Source organism: Zalophus californianus, chromosome 1, assembly GCF_009762305.2.
Source record: "Zalophus californianus isolate mZalCal1 chromosome 1, mZalCal1.pri.v2, whole genome shotgun sequence".
NCBI classification, from domain to species: Eukaryota; Metazoa; Chordata; class Mammalia; order Carnivora; family Otariidae; genus Zalophus; species Zalophus californianus.
This window is the reverse complement of record NC_045595.1, coordinates 8,542,841-8,565,353: the sequence shown is the minus strand read 5'-3', so window position 1 is coordinate 8,565,353 and position 22,513 is coordinate 8,542,841. Positions and strand designations below refer to the sequence as shown.

Here is a 22,513-nt window from a genome sequence, read left to right as displayed (position 1 = left end):
CTCACAAACATTTCCAGGCCCTTTGCCTCAACTCCTACTTCCTTCTCTTGTCTCTCACAGGGTATCCCAGGGCTGACGTGGGGGTAGCCCTGAGGGTTTACTAGAGGGGACCTTTTACCAGGGAAAATGAAAGGGGCTAGAGGGGCGCCTGGGTGGCTCAGTCGTTAAGCGTCTGCCTTCGGCTCAGGTCATGATCCCAGGGTCCTGGGATCGAGCCCCTCATTGGGCTCCCTGCTCGGCGGGAGGCCTGCTTCTCCCTCTCCCACTCCCCCTGCTTGTGTTCCTGCTCTCGCTGTCTCTCTCTCTCTGTCAAATAAATAAATAAAATCTTTAATAAAAAAAAAGAAAGGGGCTAGAAAAATCAGATGAATGTTCTTCTTATACAGAACAGCACACATGTGAGTTTCTACCGAACTGAACATTTCATTTGTAACAGACTTTTACCAGCACCTAATCCGTGCATTGCCACCAACTCAGGAGATTGTATCCTTCAGGGAGAGTGGGAGACCATGTTACTTATAAAACTACTACCTCCCAGCTTTGACCCCATCTTTTATGCTTTCTCATGTGTTGCTGGAACGGGGCCTCAGCAAACCATGTTTCTGCTTTCCAGAGGTTCCTGGTTAGGCATCACCAGTAGAAGATGGTAGAGACAGACAGAAAGACTGTAGGCAGGAGGAGGGACTCACTTCTTCCTGTTTCCTGTCACACCAGCTTCTTCTCTCTGCAGAGGCAGCTCCTCTTGGCATCCTCTGCTGACCTCATTTTGCCCCTTTCCCATCACTTGCAGAAGCAGCCTCATGGACACTCCTTGGGGGAAACTAGCACAAGTCAACCTGCCCTGCTTTCTCAGGATTCTGGGTTCGAGCCCCCCAGGACCCACCTTCCAAGTTTATAATACTTAATCTCTCATCTTCTTCCACTTGATTCCCCCAATCCCAGAGAGAAGCAAAGTCTTCCTATACTTACTACCTCCTCTCTACCTTTGAGTTTTCTTTCTGTTTTTCAGTTCCTCAATACAATAACTGGCCAATAATATTTATATTCAATTCTCCTTATTAATGTAACTTCTGACTAGACCATGGATGATATAAAGACCATCCTCCAACTCTTCTTACCAGCCCCAGGTGCCAAGGGAGTTTGAGCTCAGAGATAGACCCTGCCTCTACCAAGCCAATCTCATGACAGGGGGCTTTGATCCCTCGTGTTGGCCAAGCCTGTCTCTCGGAAACTTTTTCCCTCTCTCTTGTAGCCTCTGCCTCTCCTGGATCTTCTACTATGCCTGTCTTCCCTTTGGACTGCATCAGTAGCTCGTGTTCCGATTTTGGGAGCCTGGCCCTTGGACTGGAGGAACAGAGAGACCTTATTCACTACTGTGTGTGTCAGACTATTCTAACTTGTTTGGCAAATACCTGAAGGACTGGTGACAGGTGCTCATGTCTCTTTAACCTCACTCAAATCTCAAGTGGGAAAGCAGTAGGCACTGCTCATAAAAGCTGCACAGCCTCACAAAGACTCACAAATGCCCGGGGCAAGAGATTAGAGGGTAAAGACATATAGTATACTGCCCAAATTCTGGAGGAGAAGCTAGAGAGTTTCTTTGAGATTTCAGGACATCTAAAAGCAGCTCTGTTGCAAGTGATGTCAGGGAGGATGGTGGAGTAGGGAGCACCAGGAATCTTTTTTTTTTTTTCCCCACCTAGATAATTATACTGCCACAAATTGTCTGAAGTTAACTATTTTGAAACTATGGAGTCTATTTGAACTTGCACTTCCAGTTCCAGTTTTTTAACTTTCAGGGCTTTGAACTCGTGGCTCGTAAATTGCAGTTAATTTCAGTCAATTTCAGCCTTTAGTGCAGGAGTGGAGTGACCTACCTATTACCCACCACCCACTCCATGGCAGACAGCTTTGGAGAAAGTGACCTGTATTCCAGGTGTGTCTTGCTCGAACCGAGGTAGGACAAAAAGATTGTCTTCTAGCTATCCAGTTCTAGATTCTGATTGCTGCTTACTGCTTTTGATCACTGGGGTACAGACACCAAGGCTGGCTGTCATTGTTTCAACCCCCACCAGCTACAGTGGTTTCCAGGAGATTTTTTTTAAGACTTTATTTAATTACTTGAGAGAGAGAGAGAGCGCCCATGCTCATGTAAGCACGAGTGACAGAGGGAGAGGGAAAAGCAGACTCCCCTCTGAACAGGGAGCTGGATGCAGGGCTCGATCCCAGGACCCCAAGATCATGACCTGAGCCAAAGGCAGACACTTAACCAACTGAGCCACCCAGGCACCCCGGCTTCCAGGAAATTTTAATGAATTGTATCTGTTTTGGATTCCCCCCTCCCTTTCGTCCCTTTGGGAGCCAGGCATTTAAGGATGATGACACTCATAAGCAACCAGATATATGGGTAAATTTAGAAAGCCACTGCACATGCCCAAGGAAAAACACAGGTTCAGAAAAGACCTCTGAAGGTCTTAAGCTTCCACCTCAGGCTGATCTACAGAAGAGAGACCCCCTACAATTAAAAAAAGAAAAAGGGAAAGAAAACCCTGGAGAAAGAGTGAGAATTAAATTTCCAGAGTTATCACATTATAAGGTTCAATGATCAGGTTCAACAAGGCAGACAAAGAAACAGGAAGATCTGATCCATTCATAGAAACAAAATGAACAAAAACTAGCCCTGAGGAAACTCAGATGTTGTACCAACTAGAAAAAAACCCCAAAACTATAAAACAATGATCTTAAATATGCCCACAGAGTGAAAGGAAAACATGGGCAAAGATGGGAAAATGATGTATAAACAAAATGAGAATATGAATGAAGATAGAAATTATAAAAAGGAACCAAAGGGAAATTATGAAGCTAAAAAGTACAATGAATGAAAAAAAAATCGACTACATGGTTTATAGATTTAAGCAGGAAGAAGAAATAATTGACAAACTTGAAAAATGGACAATTGAAGTAGGTGAGTATGAGAAGCACACTTCTTTACCAGCAGATTCCTCATCAGAAATCTTGGGGGCCATAAGGTAGTGGTTGATGTATTAAAAGTGCTGGGGAAAAAATTTTTTTAAACAGACTGTCAACTCAGAATTCTATATCCAGTAAAACCATCCTTCAAAAAATGAGGTAAGGGATGCCTGGGTGGCTCAGTCAGTTAAGTGTCTGCCTTTGGCTCAGGTCATGATCCCAGAGTCCTGGGATCGAGTCCCACATCAGGCTCCTTGCTTGGCAGGGAGCCTGCTTCTCCCTCTGTCTGCTGCTTCCCCTGCTTGTGCTCTCCCTCTGTCTCTGACAAATAAATAGATAAAATCTTAAAAAAAAAATCTGCTTTGCTGGAACTTCAAAAAAATGAGGTAAAAATTAAAATATGCTCAGATAAACAAAAGCTGATGAGATTCATAACTACTAGACCTGCCCCACAAGAAATGCTGAAAAAGTCCTCTGGGTTTAAATGAAAGGACATCAGACAGTAACTTGAGCCATAGGAAGAAATGAAGGTGCCTACAATAATAGGAAAATAAAAAGTGGTTGTTTTTTTTTTTTTTTTTTTAAACGGAGTCAATAAAGTCTGACCCCCACTCAAGCAAAGGGGAATTAGGCTCCATCATTTGAGAGGAGGATGTTATGGACTGAATGCTTGTTCCCTCCAAATTTATATGTTGAAGCCCTAACCCCCAGTGTGATGGGTTTTGGAGGTGGGGCCTTTGGGAGGTGATTAGGTTTGACTGAAGTCATGAGCGTGGGGCCCTCTTGATGAGATATTGCCCTTCTAAGAAAAGACACCAGGGAGCCCGCCCCATTTGTTTCCCTCCCCCATACCGTCTCTGTCTCTGTCTCCGTCTGCCACGTGAGGACCCAGCAAGACGGGGAGCATTTGCAAGCCAGGAAGAGAGCCCTCATCAGGAACTGAATTGCCTGGCACCTTGACCTTGGACTTCCTCGCCTTCAGAACTGTGAGAAATAAATGTCTGCCGTTTAGGCCACCCAGCTGATGGTGTTCTATTAGAGCAGGCTGAGTGACTAAGACAGAGGAAGAGCAAAGAAGTTAAACCCATCACATCAGAGAGGTGACATGATGGAGACAGAGTGTTGGGGTTAAGCCTGAGCTTTGGAGTTGGAAGGAATTGAGTTCATCCCCAGACTGGTGACCTTGGACAAGTCCCTTGAGTTCTTTGAACCTCAGCATGCCCTTTTGTAAAATGAAGATGATAAAGCCACCGTGAAGCCACCTTTAAACCACATGACACAAGACTTGACATCGTGTAAATATAGGTAGCTGCTGTTTTTATTACTGTTATTATTGCTCGTGTAGTTTTTCATGCTAATGATGTGATGGAGCAGGCAGGTCTGGGTCTCCCACTACCCAGTATACCAAGATGAAGGGTGTGGACTTGCTCCCCAGAGCACCTGGGAGCCAGGGCTGGGGGCTGGGGGCTGAGCAGGGGAGAGACAGGAAAAGGTCCCTTTGGGACTGCAGTAGATGACTAGCAATTAAAGGCTGGGACAGCACCCAAGTGATGGGTGTCTGGCCCTGGGTGGTGGCCATGGGGATGACAGCAGTGAGAGCAAGAGAGGAGCTCAGGACTAGGTGTGGGTCTCAATGGTGACCCCATGACCCAGGCTGAGAGGAGCAGTTAAGGGGATGAAAGGTGGGGAATGTATCAGGAATTCAGCTTGACCTTGCTTTGCTCAGGCCCTTCCTTCTGCCTAGGATGTCTTTTCTTATTGTGCCTTCCTGATGCTCCCACTCGCGCCCGAAGATGCTGCCATAGACCCCTCCTCGGAGAATCTCTGGAGCAGATGTAGTGTGCAATTTCCCAAGAAGCCCCCACTGCTCATCAGGTTATCCTGAAAGTATCTGAATCCCCAGGTGTCTCATTCGGAGTTTCTCTGGAGCAGTCCTTGGACCGATGCATCGCGGGGCTCTCCATGCCCTGCACAAGAGGACTGGAAGAAGCCTTTGCCTTGTTCATCAGAAAGGAAACGCTGCGTGCAGGACGCTGCTGCAGTTCGGGATGTGGCCACGCGGGGGCAGAAGTGCACAGATCAAGGGTCTGAGAAAGGCACCTAGCCGATCTGGTCCCTGCTGGGCGCCCCCCTGAGCTTCCCAGGCCAAAACCTCCGCCTTTTTTTTTTTTTTTTTTTTAAATGGGTAGAGGGGAAACCCCTACAACCCAGTTTTTTTCCCACCTGCCCCACCCACCCAGTGCCCCAGCCCCCAGTCCAACAGTTAGTGGAAATTACGCAAAACCAAGTTAGATCAGTCCCTCTGCTCAGAACTCTCCATGGTGAGCACCTCACTACGGACAAAGCCCCCATCCCTGCAGCCCCCAAAGCCCCTGACTGCCCCACATATCCCCCCTTCACCTCCTGGCCCTCATCTCCTCCCACTTAGCCCCTCATTCCCTCTGCTCCAGCCACACTGGCTTATCGGTCCCTCAAACAGTGCCTGGGCTTGGGATAGCTTTAGTGCCTAGAAAAATGCATCATTGTGGTTACTTTGTAAATGGATAGTCAATTAAAATTATAGTTTTAGAAACAGTTTCCCTTAAGCCTTTGGTTCCAATCGCAGCTATTATGTTCCTTATATACCTGGGTAAGTGGACCATCACTTGGCAAAGAGGCCACTGGGTACGCACTTGGATCCATTTAGAAATGTTGTGGGATGAAATCGCTTAAACATTGTACATGGCATTTATAAAAGTGATATGATTCTTTAATCTTAAATGCCTCCACCAAGCAAACCCTTCTGAAATCCTTAGCAGTTACTACAAATCTAAAAATTAAATATAAATAAGGAGAAATATGTTCTTTTAAACATTCTGATAGTACTTCTAAACCTAGCCAAATTATCATGTTGTTTCCAACTTAAAGTTACCAGCCTGAAATCAACTAATCATCTCTGGAAGGAGACAGAAAAATCTGGTAACTCTTGTTCCCTCCATGAGGAGTGTGGGGGGGTGGGAGGAGGTAGTGGAGGGACCAGAGAGGGAGGGAGGCTTCTCATTGTAAACTATTAGGGACTTTATGAATTGAAATTATGGGGATGGGGGGAGGGTTCAACTTCAACCCTGTCTTCTTTCTTTTATAAAAGGAAAATGTATATCTGAAGCAGTTACCACCAGATGTTAACTTTTGCTTTTTCATGTGAAGGTACAGGGGTGTTTGGGAGATTATCTTCTGTGCTTTTCTGTTTGTCGACTTTTACTTTTGGCAAAATACAAGTAACATAAAATTTACCATTTTTACCCTTTTTAACTGTATAGTTCAGTGGTATTAAGTACGTTTCACATGGTTGTGCAACCATCACCACCATCCACCTCTAGGAATTTTTTCATCATACAAAATTGAAACTCTGTCTCCATTAAACATTAATCCCCCTTCCTCTCCCCCACCCCAGGTACCCACCCCTCTACTTTTGATCTCTATGGATTTGACCACCCCAGGACCTTCCTATGAGTGGAATCATACAGACCTTTTGTAACTGGCTTATTTCACTCAGCATAATATCCTCAAGGTTCATCCACGCTGTGACAGGTGTTAGAATCTTGTCTGTGTTTTTCAAATTAAATTTAAATTAAAAACACAAAAGCACATGCACATGATTAAAATAAAGGTGATCTTGGGGCGCCTGGGTGGCTCAGTCGTTAATCGTCTGCCTTCGGCTCAGGTCATGATCCCAGGGTCCTGGGATCGAGCCCCGCATTGGGCTCCCTGCTCCTTGGGAAGCCTGCTTCTCCCTCTCCCACTCCCCCTGCTTGTGTTGCCCCTCTCGCTGTGTCTCTCTCTGTCAAATAAATAAATAAAGGCGATCTTTTGCAGCACCTGTAATGAATGGCAAACACCTGTGGAATTGTAACTTTCTCTCTGGTCATTTCCATCCTTCTCAATGTGCTGGCTCCCTCTAGTCACCCAGAGGGGAATGGAGCCCTCACCTGCTGGTTTTCCGTGGCGGTGGATCAGGATTTAGCTCACAGCTTCCCTCTCTCTCCCCCTGCCTCCCCACACTGGTTTAGATCCCATGTAGCTCCTCTCTTGGCCATCTTTGAAATTTTTCAGGAACATACTTGCCCCATTATTTCTTCTTCCACAAATTATAGTTCCTTTGTTCCAACTGGGTAATGTTAAAAGCGAGTGTTTTTAAGGCACTTGCTAGGGGCCAGGCACTCCTCGGTATTTCTACATAGATTAAGTAGTTTAATATCCACAATAACCATGTCTGGTGTCAGATACATCCCCTTCCTAGTCCATTTTAGAGATGAGAAGCTGAGACCCAGAAAGGGTAAGTCATTTGCTCCAAGTCACAGAGCTTACAAAGTGGCAAAGCCTGAGCTGCTTCTGGTTATTTTGATTTTTGTTTGTTTTGAATCTCACTGGGGGGGAATAAGTTATTTCTTTAAAGGCTATAGCCGAGGTTTATGAGAACTCAGGCCCTGTACACAAGATCTGTCCACATCATTGTATGCAAATTTTACATAAAAGAAAAGAGCTGTAAGCAAATATTGAACTCTAGTTAATGGTATAGGCACTGAAGTATTGGGAGGGAAGTGTGCAGGTGTCCGTGACATATTAAAATGAGTAAAGAGTGGGGGCACCTGGGTGGCTCAGTTGGTTAAGTACCCGACTCTTGATTTTGGCTGAGGTCATGATCCCAGGGTTGTGAGATTGAGCCCCGCATTGGGCTCCATGCTGAGCGGGGAGTCTGCTTGGGATTCTCTCCCTCCCCCTCTGCTCCCCCAACTCCCACCGCGTGCATTCTCTCTCTCTCTCTCAAAAAAAAAAAAGAGTAAAAAGTAAGATGGATGAATGGATAGATATTAGAGCAAATACATTCAAGTGTTAATTGCAGTATCTAGGAGTGTGTGGGTATTCACTGTACAATTGCATGATTCTTTTAACTTCGCTGGACGAAATATTTCAGAACAAAATGTGGGGATCCCTGTCCTGAGCTTCCCAGGAAAACCTGTCTTCTCTCACCCAGACAGGCAAGAAGTCCCTCAAACTCAATACAGCCACACTTGGATTTGTCCACTTCCCCCCAAATGGTTCTTCTCCCTGAGTCTCTTCCTTGGGGTGCTTCTCACTCACCAGGCCCCAAAGCTGGGAGTTGCCAGAGATTTCTCCTTCTCACCAATGGGTCCAAAGATTTATGTTATGGTGACCTGCTGTCCTCCTGTTTTACCCAAGACTGAGGGTTCCTGGGCTGTGGGACATTCTGTGCTAAAATCAGGGAAGTCCCAAGCAAACTGAGATGAGTTGGTCCCCCAACCTATCACTTGTGCCTCTTAAACGTGTTCAGTTTATCCAAATTACCACTGCCCTAGTCTGTACTAATAACACACATTACAGTGATGACAATAAACTGTGGTAACTGCTTATTTCAAGGGCTTGTTATGTGCAAGGTGCGGTTCTGCATATTCATCTGTGGCAGGTCTTTTGATCCACACAACACCCTATAGTGAACAACTGTACTATCATCTGTGTCAGAGATGAAGGAATAAGGCACAGAGAGGTAAGGTCACTAGCCTGCAGTCATATAGCTAAATCACAGCAGAGGTGCTGGCATCTGAAGCCAGGCAGATGACCACAGAGCCCCCAGGCTCAGCTACCTTTGGATAGCCATGCTGGAGCACTGACTCAATCGCCACCCCCTGGGGGGTCCCCTCACTCTAGGTTCACCCTCATTCCACCCAATCACCTGCGCTTTCACCCAATCATCCGTGTTTTCATCAGAATGATTATTTAGGTAAATATTGTTTCCCCAATCACCCACGTATCACCAGCTTATAATCTTTAAAGACAAATGCAATAAAACAATAAATAAAGTAGAAATTAATAATTTCCCATAGCAATCCTCCCCAGGGATACCACTTTTTTTTTTTTTTTTGTAAGATTTCTTTACTGGGGCACCTGGGTGGCTTGGTTGGTTAGGCGTCTGCCTTCGGCTCAGGTCATGATCCCAGGGTCCTGGGAATGAGTCCTACGTTGGGCTCCCTGCTCAGCAGGGAGTCTGCTTGTCCCTCTACCCTTCCCCCTGCTTGTGCTCTCTCTCCCTCTCTCTCTCTCTCTCTGACAAATAAATAAAATCTTTAAAAAAATAAAGATTCATTTATTTATTTGAGAAAGAGAGCAAGAAAGAGAGTGGGGGAGGGGCAGAGGGAGAAGGAGCAAAGCAGACTCCCCGCTGTGCATGGAGCCCATCTTGGGGCTCGATCTCCTGACCCTGAGATCAAAGACCTGAGCCGAAATCAAGAGTCAGACGCTTAACCGACTGAGCCACGCAGGTGCTCCAGGGATACCACTTTCAATTGGGTTCCTGTTGGCACCAGAATTTCCTTTTGGTGTATAGCAATCAGCACTTGTAGTTCTAGATCACCATATAGTGTGACAGATGGATGGACAGATAGACAGTCAGATAGGCGTAAAGATGGATAAATGGATGGGTAGACAGCTAAATAGATAAAAACTGATACAGATAGGGGCGCCTGGGTGGCTCAGTTGGTTAAGCAGCTGCCTTCGGCTCAGGTCATGATCCCGGGGTCCCAGAATCGTCCCGCATCGGGCTCCCTGCTCGGTGTGGAGTCTGCTTCTCCCTCTGACCCTCCCCCTCTCGTGCATTTCCTCTCTCTCTCACTCTCTCTCTCTCGAATAAATAAATGAAATCTTTAAAAAAACTGATATAGATACATAGAGGGTATACATACAGATCTGTCTTTGTCTTGTTTTTCCCCAAACTGATCTTGTAAAAACACAGCTCAGAACCCATCCTCCATACCTGTCACCTCCAGATCACGTCCACACTTCATGGCTCCAGACACTTGTTCCTGTGTGCCCGTGAGCCCCTTATCCCTACCTACCTGCCTCCCACCTGGGGCTATCCTCAGCACACGTGGCAGTCTGGTGCACGGCGCCCTTCACCGACCTGCACTTGTCAGAAGTCATATCAACACTGTGCCCCCATCTACTCCCATTGAGTGTCCATTGCGTGTCCATGCAGACCTGCTTTCATGGGAACTCCCAATGGGGAGGTGGGGGGTGCTTGACAATGTAGAGGTCGGGGTGTGTGTGATGGGGTTGCTGCTAATTGAGTCAAGGGGTCAGGATAGTCTGAGGAGGTGGCATTTAAGCCAAGTACTCATTGACAAGAGGATGAGGGACAGTGGCCCAGTGACGGGAACAGCAATGCAAAGGCCCTGAGGTAGGAATTGGTTGCTTTTAGTGTGACTTGAGCACTGTGACCTGGACATGAGAGAGATGCAGAATCTAATCAGGGGTCATTGAAATACCTCCAAGAGTTTTGTCCTGGGCAGATTATCAACAACAACAACAACAACAACAACAACAACAACAACAACCAGGTTAGAACCGAAGCAAGCTGTAAGGGAGTTGATGGAACTCACTCCACGGATGAAGCCAGGAGAGTAGGGGAGGCTGGGCACTCAGACAGGAGGGAAGAGTGTGTGTGTCCTGAGGGTGTTCCTTCATTCCATCACTCCCCAAGTAATTCCTCAGCAATGGCCCTTCTGTGCTCCAGCTTCCAGATGCCAAAGAAAACAGCAGTGAACCAGACCAAGAGAGTTCGTGTCCCATAAGAGCTCCTTCTGGTGGGGAGACAGACAGAAAATGAGATGAGCAGGTGTGTGGTTGTCAGGCAGCGATAAGGGCTACCGAGGGTGAGGAGGGTGAGGGAGTCAGATGGGGGTGGGGTGCATTTTTGATACGTTACAGAAACTTGAATACAATGGGGAGGAGCCACGGAGTATCTGGGGAAGGAAGGGCCTTTTAGGCCAGTGGAATGGCAAGAGCCAAGGCCCTGAGGTCAGAGTGAGGCTCTATTCCAGGAAGGGTGAGAGGCCACAGGAGTGTGACTGCGAGGGAAGAGGGCAGGGCCTCCAGAAGCCAAAGGAGGAACTCAACCATAGGATTGACGTTGGTGTTGGGAAGCAAGGCAAGAGGGAGCCAAATCCTGATCCACCTCCATAGAAAATGGGCAGAACAGGGCTCCGCTGGGCAAATGGAAGGATAAGAGCTTATTCAGAACCCAGGAGGTGACCAGAGAGATAAAGCCAGGAATCCACATGCTCAGCACAAAGTCTGGTTTCTTTTAATCATGTGCCCACGCTTTTGCACTTTTTCTTTTCTTTTCTTTTTTTTTAAAGATTTATTTATTTATTTTGAGAGAGTGAGAATGAGAGAGAGAGAGAGAGAGTACATGAAAGGGGGGAGGGTTAGAGCGAGAAGCAGGCTCCTCACTGAGCAGGGAGCCCGATGTGGGACTCGATTCTGGGACTCCAGAATTATGACCTGAGCCGAAGGCAGTCGCTTAACCGACTGAGCCACCCAGGTGCCCTGCACTTTTTCGTTTTGTTTTTAGATTTATTTATTTATTTGAGGTGGGGCAGAGGGAGAAGGAGAGAGAGAATCTCAAGCAGACTCCCTGCTCAGCGCAGAGCCCAACATGGAGATTGATCTCACAACCCTGAGATCATGACCTGAGCCAAAATCGAGGTTCAGACGCTTAACCAACTGAGCCACCCAGGCACCCCCTGCACTTTTCTCATTTAAAAAAATATGGAAAATGTTAACACTTGAAAAAGCTATAAAATGGTATGTATCACTGGTATCCCACTTTTCTGAAGACAAATGTAGGCATAGAATAATTGACAGGGAAAAAAAATTAATGGATAGTGACTCTCCGGGCAGGGGTATGACAGGCGAGTGTAATGGTTTTCTTTCTGTTTTTCAGTATTTTCTAACTTTTTTATGAAGACCATGTACTACAAAAAGATAATAAATATAATCTTGTGGGATCTCAAAAAAATAAAAAATGAAAAAACACAAAAAGCAGAGAAGATAATCCCTAAAACACCCCGGCACCCTCCACATAAAGAAGCAAATGTTAACACTCAGTCCTAAATGCTTTAAATATTTTTCCTTTTTTTGTGTGTGTGTGAAAGAAAACAGTAAGGAGAAAGTAGAAGCCCCATTCCCAGCTCCCCTTGTCTCCAGCCCCTGTCTCCTCAGAAAACATCCATTGCCCTGAATCTGAAATGAGGTCTTTGTGCCCTGGGTTTACATTTTAACATATAGATATGTTAAGAGCAAGACTGGCAAAATAACTAACAAGACTTTTCAAACCAAAATCCAAACAGTACATAAAATATAAAATGGAAAGAGAAGGCCCCACCCAATCCCTAAAGAAAGGAAAGTAATTAAAAGCTAGAGTATAAATTTCCCTGCCCCAACAGAGCAGGTTTTCCTGTCTGTCTTGTTCACTGCTGGGTCAGCTGGTATACAGTGGGTGCTCAATACGTGTTGAATAAAATTTTCGGTTTCTTGGATCATTCCCTTTTTTCAGAGTAAATTTTTTTTAAAAATTTTAGAATAATTTTAGATTTCCAGAAAAGTGGCAAAAGATGGTGCAGGGCACTCCAGGATCATTCAGGCTTTATTTGGATGTCACCAGTTTTTCCACAATTGCCCCTTTTCTGGTCCAATATCCCACATTGGATTTTGTCCTCATGTCTCCTGGGTCTCCTGCAATCTGTGGCAGCTCCTCAAACTTTTCTTCTTCACGACTGGGACATTTTTGCAAATACGGGTCAGGTATTTTATAGAATATCACTCAATTTGAGTGTTTCCTAGGTGTTATTTTTCTCACCCTCAGCTTGTGGTTACAGGTTCCTGGGAAGAAACCCACAGTGGCAAGGTGCCCTTCTCATGACATGATGTTAGTAAGACTTATCCCCAGGGACGTTAGCCTGGATCATTTGGTTAAGGTGGTGTCTGCCAGGTGTCTCCCCTGCACGGTTCCTGTCTTTTGCTTTTCCATACTTAATTCTTTGGATGAAAGTCACTAACTCCTTTGAGTCCAGTCCACACTCAAAAGGAGGCAGTAAGGGTTGAGTTCCAGCTCCTGGAGGGGCCTTTCCACTTACTTGGAATTCTTTCTAGGGAAGATTTGACTTTTCTACCCTCATACCCATTTTTTAAAGACCAGGAAGCTGAGGTTGAAGACGACATACTTCCTCACGAGAGGGTGGCCCGGCCCAGGGTGAGGCCCTACCCAGCCATCGCGGGCTGTGGGTGCCCCAGGTGTGAAGGAAGGGGGCGACTCGGCCTGCATGGGGGCAGAGGGAGGAACTCCGGGCTCTAAGCCCCGTCGCTGGCCCGAGCTGCAGCCCAATCGGTGGGCCTGGGCCGCCCCCTGGGGTGCTGAACCCCATTTTACAGACGTGCCGCCCGCGCCCCGGAGGCGTGGCGGCGCTCGGCGGACCAGCCCGATTCAGGGGCGCGGGCGGCCGGGGGCCCCGGGAGGCCGAGGCGCCCGCCCTCCCCGCCGGGGATCACCTGGGCCGGCCCCGGGCGGGTGGACCGGGCGGGAAGGCCGCGGCCTCCTGCAAGCCGAGCTGCCCGCCACCGCGAGCGCCCCGCGCCCCTGCCGCCGCCCCCTCCCCCCCCGCAACTGCAAGGCCGCCGACCCCGCCGACGGCAGGTGAGACCCGTCCGGCGGGTGTGAACGCCGCGGGGGCCCCGGGGGAGGGGGCTCCGCCTGCCGGGGTGACCCACTTCCTGTTTGTCCGGGCTGCGGGGGCGGGAGGCACAAACAGCCAGCCTGTGCTGGGTGACCCGGGGCAGGTCACCTCACCTCGCTGAGCCTCCGCGTTGAAAGAGGGCCCCCCCCATCGGCCCGTCGTGAGTGTGCAGGGGACGAGTCTGGAGTCAGGGCGGGCAGGAGGGACAGGGGCAGGTCCGACAGGGCACCAGTGCGGGGGTGGGGGTGGGGGTGGGGGGTGCCCACTGTCCAAGCGCCCACCTGCCTACCTACTCTCAGGGGCAGCCGGCACTGAGAGGCCTGCAGGCAGTGTGAGGGTCAAAAATCAGTGGTCATGTGGGTGTCGCTAGCTGCGCTCGCCCGGGTTCCTCCTGTGGGCGATGGGGGATGGGGAGGAGGGGTAGGTGTGGGAAGGACTTCCTGGAAAAGGGAGACCCTGGTGTTTGGGGGAGGGAGGTGACCCCGGGGACTCAAACCCGGATGTTGTCAAACACACAACTCACGTGAGACACGACACAGACCCACAACAGGACTCAGGCCACAGCTCAGGGACACAAATCGATATCCCACACAGTTCCACTTTAGAACCCAGGCAAATGTCACCGACACGCCACGCGGGCCTTGCCAAGCTCCGTGTGTGCATCTACAGGGACAAAGGACTGCCGGGCACACAACAGACATGTGACCCAGGCAGGCACGCTTGGCTACACACAGGAAACAGTGTAGACACACCCAGACACAGGCGGACAAACACGTTCTGGGAGCGCACGGACACACAAGTTGTGTCTGGCTGGGGCACACAGATACAGCCACAGACACGGCACACACAGATAGCGGGGTGCCTGGGGCGCTCGACACAAACAAGCTCATGTGGGCAAACAGAGGCTGCGAGGGAAGGCCAGCTGCACTCCCTCGGGGGCCAGACCCCCACCCGAATCCCGTGTCCAGCACTGGGGAACTCCAAAGCTCACATGACCCAAGGGGAGGGCTTCTGGAACAGTCTGCGGAGAAACTGCATCATCCTCACTAATGATCCATTTCCGCCCCAGGGAATAAAAGCTCAGTGACCGCCAGTTCTGCCCAGGAGCTAACCTGCTTCTCTGAGCCCCTGGCTGACTGGCTTGTGCCTCCCCCAGGGTGAGTGCTGGGTGTGGGATGAGGGTGGCCAGAAGGGGCCTGCACTGCCACCCTTCCCTGCCCCTGGACCCCGCCTACCCTCTGACCCTCCCAGCCGGTTCCTGCCCTGAAGTCCTGGGAACGAGGGCCCCACCCAGGGCTTCCCCCTGGGCCAGCCCTGCAGGGGGCTGTCTCCCCCTCTCTCAGGGCAGGGGTCTCAAGGGCCCGCTGCCCATGCCTCAGCCCCGGGCCCTCCAGCTCCCGCCTCTCCCCATCCCAGATGGACACACAGACTGTGCTGCTCATCCTTCAAGCCTTGCTGGTGCTCCCCCTGGCTGACGGAGCCAACCCCGTCCTGCGCTTTGTGGCTCTGGGTGACTGGGGAGGAGTCCCCAATGCCCCGTTCTACACCGCCCGGGAGACGGCCAATGCCAAGGAGATTGCCAGGACCGTGCAGATCCTTGGCGCAGACTTCATCCTGTCCCTGGGGGACAATTTCTACTTCACTGGTGTGCAGGATGCCAATGACAAGAGGTTTCGGGTATGTGCCAGGGGGTGGGGGACACGTGTGGAAAAGCCATTCGACCTTTGGACTGTGGAGAGGGCAGAGGGAAGCTGACACCTGTGGGTACCTAGAGCACTCCTTGTCTCCCTTGTCCCTGGACCCCTGGACTTGGTGGGAGCATCAGGGTAGCTGCTTGACCCTGGGGTTTGTGGGGGGCGTGTCCCTTCTGCGTGCCGCAGGAGACCTTCGAGGATGTGTTCTCTGCCTCCTCCCTCCGCAACGTGCCCTGGTACGTGCTGGCTGGCAACCACGACCACTTGGGGAACGTCTCAGCACAGATAGCCTACTCCAGGATCTCTCAGCGTTGGTGAGCCTGCCCCACGCCCTCCTCCATGCCTCACCCAGGTGGACAGAGAGGCCCTCCGGGGCCTGAGCCGAACCTGGGGCTCACCTGCCTCCGTCTCCCCCACAGGAACTTCCCCAGCCCTTACTACCGTCTGCGCTTCAAAGTCCCACGGTCCAATGTGTCCGTGGCCATCTTCATGCTGGACACGGTGACGCTGTGTGGCAACTCAGATGACTTCCTGAGCCAGCAGCCCGAAAGGCCCCGTGACCCGGTGCTGGCCCGCACACAGCTGGCCTGGCTCAAGAAGCAACTGGTGGCGGCCAAGGAGGACTACGTGCTGGTGGCCGGCCACTACCCCGTGTGGTCCATCGCCGAGCACGGGCCCACCCACTGCCTGGTCAAGCAACTGATGCCACTGCTGGCCACGTACAAGGTCACCGCCTACCTGTGTGGCCACGATCACAACCTGCAGGTGAGGGGTCTGCGGGGGAGGAGGGGAAGGGGGGTCCCCAGCCCAGCCAATGGTGCCGCATGGGATCCTCCTGCTGCTTGGGGTGGGGGCAGGGGGGAGATCTCCCAAATGTCCCTCAAGCTGTAAGCTGTCTAACCTGGAAAACAGCCCAAAGTTTCCTAAAAGTCAGCATACTAGCCACCAGGGGCCAATTGCTCACTCAGTTCTCAGGCTGTGAAGTAGGATGGGTACATTGCTACAGGCAAGGAAACTGAGGCCCCGAGGGGTTCTGGTCCTTGCCCCAAACGACTCTGTGGTCAGGGACAGACCTGGCCCTGGACTCCAGACAGGCGGGCACAAAGCCGGTGGTCAACTTCACGGAGGGGCTGGGGCCCCCACTGACCCGACGCCCTCTGTGCACAGTACCTTCAGGATGAGAATGGTGTGGGCTACGTGCTGAGCGGGGCCGGAAACTTCATGGACCCTTCGAAAAAGCATCTGCGCAAGGTTCCCAACGGCTACCTGCGCTTCCACTACGGGGCCGAGGACTCGCTGGGTGGCTTTGCCTACGTGGAGATCAGCCCCAAAGAGATGAGCGTCACTTACATCGAAGCCTCGGGCAAGTCCCTCTTCAAGACCAGACTGCCAAGGCGAGCCAGGCCCGAGCACCCACGAATACACCACTCTAAGGCCTGAGGCAGAGGGGCCTCCCTGCCAGGGGGTGGATGGGCCCTGCCGGGACCCGTGCCCACGGGCAGGCTTTCTCAAGGGCCCGCCAGGGCCGCAGCAGAGCAGAGGGAGAACCACAGATGAGGAGCTGTCGTCCCAGGTGGCCCTTGTGACAAGGATGCTCACATATGTGAAAGACACAGGGACACGTGTACCAGCCGGAGTGCTGTGCCCAGTAGTTGGGCTTGTCCAACCTGAGTTCCGGGCAATGGGGGGCAGGGAGGGAAAGCCTTCTCCTGAATCAAGCATCTGTTGATTCTGTCACTGCTGAATATTCAATAAAAGAATAGTTGCAGAGGCTGAACGCATGAGCTGAGCGTCTCTTTCCTCCCCTTGCTGGCATGTCCCATCACCTGGGTCCCAGAGGGTCGGGGCTCTCCCACTCGCTGCTCTAAGCCTCCATCTCTCAGCTGGCCTCAGGCATGGATGCGATTTTAAGGAAAGACCAAACAGAAAGAAGGGTTACCACTCCAATCAAGCCTTCCTCCTGCACGCCCAGCTCCCCAGGGGCACCCGCCATGCCTCATTTTCTTTCCTGCCACAATCGATGCCCCCCTTTCTTACGCAACATGATATATACCACACAGTTCGGCGCATGCTCTTTCTGCTAACCACAACACAACTGTCCATAACAGAACATTCCTTTTTGTTCATCTCCATATGGAATTGGTAACGCAGTCAGGTGGGTGGAAAATCTTAAGGTTTATAGAAAAGTGAAATATCTCCTTCCCTCCCTGTTCTTCTGTCCCCCTCTCCTGGAAGGAAATAACTTTTCGTAAATGCCTTGTTTCCTTCCAGGGTTTCTCTGTTCAAATAAGAGCATACGTGAACTTGTTTCCTCCCCTCTCCCACAGATCTGCACCTTGCTTATTTGTTGTTTTCAAACCAACTGTATGGACGTGTCATTGACACATTTAAAGGGTGCAGTTCGTTGAGTTTTGACACAGGCACCCAGCCACAAACCCACCACTACCATCAAGATAAAAGCGTTTCCCACAGCCCCAAAGGTTCACTTTGCACTTGGCTGTTGCTGTCTGTGGTACCTGGAAATCTGCCCATCAGCTCTCAGGGGAGCTTCTGGCTCTTTCTACAGCTACAGAGGCCCCGCCTGATCCCACTGTCTAACTAGCCAGCCATCTACCGAGGGTTGTCTGAATTGCTTCCAATAATTTTGCTATCCTCAAAAACCTGCTGCAGTAAATACCTCTATGTGTTCATTTCCTCCCTGCACAGATACATTTGTAGGATAAATTGGATACGTTCCCACAAGTGGGACTGCAATTCTTTATGAGAGCCATGGAGCTTCCACCTTATGTCCCTGGCTCCTGGCTGGGGCCCGCTGAAATCTTTTCCAATTCTTCCCTCTTATGTGTTCCCTGAACCCCGCTTCAAGGCACCTGGGTGGCTCAGTCAGTTAAGTGTCTGCCTTCGGCTCAGATCATGGTCTTGGGGTCCTGGGATGGAGTTCCACATTGGGCTCCCTGCTCGGCAGGGAGTCTGCTTCTCCCTCTGCCCCTCCTCCCACTCATTCTCTCAATCTCTCTCTCAAATAAATAAACAAAATCTTTAAACACACACACACACCTCCAGTGGATACCCCTGGGCCCATGTGCTTTTGTACATCTGTGCAAGTAGGTACATAGGAAAACTTTCAGAAGCAGAATTATGGCAGGGCGGCCCATTTCTTAACAACAAATGCTGAAAGCAGAATGTGCATCCTGAGTGGAGAGCTGCAGAGAAGCCCAGTTCCCCTAGGGGGAGAGTTGAGTAACACCCACCCACACACCGCCTGAGCCAGCCAGGGAGAGGCAGGTCACAGAAACTGCTCCCTTGGCCCGCCCTCAACTGTCACTTCAGCTGCCACAGGGCAGGGACCCACTTGTGTACCTCCAACTGTCAGCCCCACTGAGTGAAATGAAGTAACAACTTGGACAAAATGCAACTGAGTCACTTCCAGGGAGAGGAACTGGCTGCAAGGGGCACCTTCCATTTGCTACTTGATAGAAGTTGATCTTGTTGCATTTGTTACAGACACCCAGGTTCCTGCGAACATGAAGCAAAGCTTTCTCACCAAAATGCCAGCCCTGGGTTCCTTCCAGCTGATGTTTACCTGCCTGGCATGAGTATCAGCCAAGCTCTATGCCAAAAAACATCATCACATCTAATCCTGACCCATGAGGTGAGGGCCAGAATCATCCTTGCTTCTCTGAGGACTTTCGAGAAGCTCGACAGATTAAGCGATGTGCCCAAGGTCATGCCAAGGAAGTGGCAGACCCTTAATCTTAACCACAACAGCCAAGGCGGTTCACAGCTCCCCAGCCTCTTCCCACTGACTCAGAGGCTCCGGGCAGGCAGGGAGCTGAATCAGAAGTCAGCCCAATGTCCCTGTTCACAGGGCCCCGAGCGTGGAATTAGCCCAATGTCCCTGTTCACAGGGCCCAGCACATGGAAAGGAGAAGTGACACATCCAAGCTGACACAGGGAATGAGGGGCAGGGAGCCGGACTGTCAACCAGGCCCCCTTCTCCACAATGACCAAGCCTTGTGCCAGGCAGCTGCAGACCCAAGGAGAGCCAAAAAGAAGAAGGCAGGGCAGACACTCGCCCTCGGAAGGCTTCCATCCAGCTCAGGGGACAAAGCCAGCTAGCACGCAGCCACTGTTAGATGCCTTCTAAACGTCCAAGAACAAGATGGCAGACCTCCTCAAGGCCACTCACAGGCTCTCATCTCCTCTCACTCTCCCCAGGCAACCTCTAGTGATCCAACGATCACGGATATTCTCATCTCCTGCACTCCACTCCTCACCCCAGGTGCCGGGCCAGCAGCTTGTCCTGGAGTTCAGGCCCCACCCTCACCAACCTCGCAGGCCAAGAATCATAAATAATAAGGTGAGAGACCCGCCTTACGAAATGCACTGTCATCAAAACAACATGGGCGCCTGGGTGGCTCAGTTGTTAAGCGGCTGCCTTCGGCTCGGGTCATGATCCCAGGGTCCTGGGATCGAGTCCCGCATCGGGCTCCCTGCTCCACGGGGAGCCTGCTTCTCCCTCTCGCTTCTCTCTCTGTCTCTCATGAATAAATAAACAAAATCTTTAAAAAAACAAAAACAAAAACAAACAACATGACACGAGCTCAGAGAAAACATCCCGAGGAAATCCAGAAACAAATTCAAGAACACATGAGAACGTGATGCAGGTTGAAGGCGGCCCTGTAATTTCATGGAAAGGTGTTATCTGCCTTGTTAATTTTCCCAGAAGACAGACCCTGAGCCCTACTTCAGACCATTGACAAAAATTAAAACCCAGAGGGATCACATATTTTTAGCATAGAAATAAAACACCATAGGAGATGAAAACGAACATCCACACAAAGATCTGAATGAGGCGGTTCAGACCAGCCCTACTCATTAACTGCCCCAAACTGGAAACAACCCATGTCCATCAACAGGTGCAAGGATAAACAAACTGTGGTCCGTGCACACAATGGAATGCAACTCAGTGATAAAACGAGGTAAACTAATGATAGACACAACATGCACAAGTCTCAAACCGAGTAAGCTGAACAAAAGAAGCTAAACTCAAAAGACTATACGTAATGTATGATTCTGTTCATAGGACTTTCTGAAAAATACAAAGCTATAGGAACTGAAAAGAGATCAGTTGGTGCCAGGGGCTAGGGGCAGGGGCAGGAACTGACTACAACGAAACGTGAGGAAAATTTCGGGGGGCTGGGGCACCAAAGTGGCTCAGTCAGATAAGCGTCTGCCTTCAGTTCAGGTCAAGATCTCAGGGTCCTGGGTTCGAGCCCCACGGGGAGACTCCCCTGCTCAGTGGGGAGTCTGCTTCTTCCTTTTGCTTTCTCTCTCTCTGCACCTCCCCCTGCTCATTCTCTGTCTCTCTCTCAAATAAATAAAATCTTTTTTTTAAAAAAGGAAACTTTTTGGGAGTGATAGATACATTCACTATTTTAATTGTGGTGAGGGTTTCATGGGTGTACACATAGGTCAAAACACGAAATCTTATAGTTTACCTGTGATTTATTGTCTGTCACTTATATCTCAATAAAGCTGGGAGGGAAGGAAGGAAGGAAGGAAGAAAAGAAGGAAGGAAGGAAGGAAGAATGTGAGAGAGAGAGAAATAGAAAAAATAGAATGAGAAAGAAAAGAAACAAACAAACCTGGCAATCGTGAGCAAATATAGGATTGTCCATATCCTATGGCCAAGTTGCAATATGAATTGTGTAGCTACTAAAAACAAAAGCTACTTGTATGTGTTTTGACTATTCAGTGTAAATAGCAAGTTGCAAGGTAGTATATAGTATGATCGCATCCTGTGTGTGTACAAGTTTCTATCAGCACTGAAAAAGGGTCCCCTAGTCAGTTCCAAGGGTAACACTGCCCCCTAGGGGATACCTTGAAGATAGCTCAACTTAAATACATGTCGTTACAAATTATTTTCCTGAACACTCTAATGAAACAGCTCTTATCAAGGTCACCAGTGACCAAACACTTGCTGAGTCAACAGAGTTAATTCTCTTGAAACCACATGTGACATAGCTGACCACTCTCCCTCTCTTGAAATTCCTTCTTCTGGAGGCTTCTGGGAAAGGACACTCGCCTCTCTCTCCCCTCCCTACCTCACCAGTCCGCTCAGTCTCTTGCTGACTCCTTCTCCTAACATCTAAGGATGGGGTGCCCTGGCCTCCTTCTTAGTCCTCTTCTTTTGCTATACTTTACCCCCCACCTTGAAACGAGGTGACTTCCTCTGGCTCCAAGGCTTCAGATAACCCCCACAGGTGAATGACTCTCAAAATGACATCCAGATCCTTCATCTGAACCCCAGACTCCACTTCCAATGGCCTTCCCCATACCTCTCTTTGCTTGTCTCAAAAATCATGGCTAGAACGCAACCCTTGATTTCTCCTCCAAATCATCTCTGAGAGGCAGCACCCAGGGGCTCCAGACAGTGGGAATTGTCTTTGATCCCTTTCTCTTCTTCACTCCATCAGAAGTTCTGCAGGTGCTATCTCTGTGTAATTCCTGCTCAGTCTTCGATTTCATCCTCAGCGTCAGCCTACCAGAGAAGCCTTCCCTAACCTCTCAGACTAGTTTGGCAGCCCCCTCCACCATCATATGCTCTGAGATCCACACATATTCCTCTACTGCACTGAAGAGTGTAGTAATTGATCCTTTATGTTTATGTCCAGCCTCTTCCCTAAATTGTGGGATTCGTAGAGCCTTATTCCTTCCTCCCCCAACTCCAAAACCTCCCTAACATGGCCCACAAAACTCCACCTGATCTGGTCCGTGTATGCCTATTCAACCTTTTCTATTATAACTTCAGCACACAGGGTGGTCCGCGGACCAGCAGCATGGACGTCACTGGGAAATGCAGACTTTTAGACCGCACACCTGACCTAATGAATCAGACCTGAACTTTAAGAAGATCCGCAGGCTCTTATTGAAGTTTGAGAAGAGAGTCTGACAAGCTCCCCCATCACCGGCTCAGCCGTACTGGTATTTGCTGTTCCTTAGCACTGAGATATTTGAATGTGTCCGCAGTTGGGGGATCCAGGTGGGCTGCGAGGGGGTGGGGCTTGAACTGAGAGAAAAGACAAGTGAAGATGCTGCGGCCAAGGGCAAGTCAGCCTTTTCCAATGCTGGAAACTCCCAGCCACCACCGCTCCCGAAACGCGGTAACAGCTACTTCTGGGAACTCACCAGAAGCGGGGTGCGCAGGACCACAGTCCAAAGCGCAGGCGCACTACGACCCCGCCTCCCGGCCCGGTACGCGAGTACGCGTGTGCACTG

At 50.0% G+C, this 22,513-nt stretch overlaps 1 protein-coding gene across 2 annotated transcripts; it reads left to right on the top strand.

The window, feature by feature from the left end:
* The first annotated feature begins 13,128 nt into the window (after positions 1 to 13,128).
* ACP5 (acid phosphatase 5, tartrate resistant) lies at positions 13,129 to 17,009 on the top strand. 2 transcript variants are annotated; one of them, XM_027585186.1, is made up of 6 exons: positions 13,129 to 13,498; positions 14,608 to 14,695; positions 14,955 to 15,215; positions 15,419 to 15,546; positions 15,652 to 15,997; positions 16,400 to 17,009. In XM_027585186.1, the coding sequence occupies exons 3-6, from the start codon at positions 14,955 to 14,957 to the stop codon at positions 16,670 to 16,672; spliced, it is 1,008 nt and encodes a 335-aa protein (XP_027440987.1). In that variant the 5' UTR covers positions 13,129 to 13,498; positions 14,608 to 14,695; the 3' UTR covers positions 16,673 to 17,009. The 2 variants fall into 2 exon arrangements, with proteins under 2 accessions (XP_027440987.1, XP_027440986.1); XM_027585185.2 differs by lacking the exon at positions 13,129 to 13,498 and adding an exon at positions 13,550 to 13,698.
* Positions 17,010 to 22,513: the final 5,504 nt, after the last annotated feature.

What these genes read in the sequence shown, in the direction of transcription:
- ACP5 (XM_027585186.1), top strand. Translation starts at nt 14,955, where the DNA reads ATGGACACACAGACTGTGCTGCTCATCCTTCAAGCCTTGCTGGTGCTC. An exon ending in CCAATGACAAGAGGTTTCGG is followed by an intron (nt 15,216 to 15,418) that starts GTATGTGCCAGG and finishes TGCGTGCCGCAG; the next exon opens with GAGACCTTCGAGGATGTGTT. An exon ending in GCCACGATCACAACCTGCAG is followed by an intron (nt 15,998 to 16,399) that starts GTGAGGGGTCTG and finishes CTCTGTGCACAG; the next exon opens with TACCTTCAGGATGAGAATGG.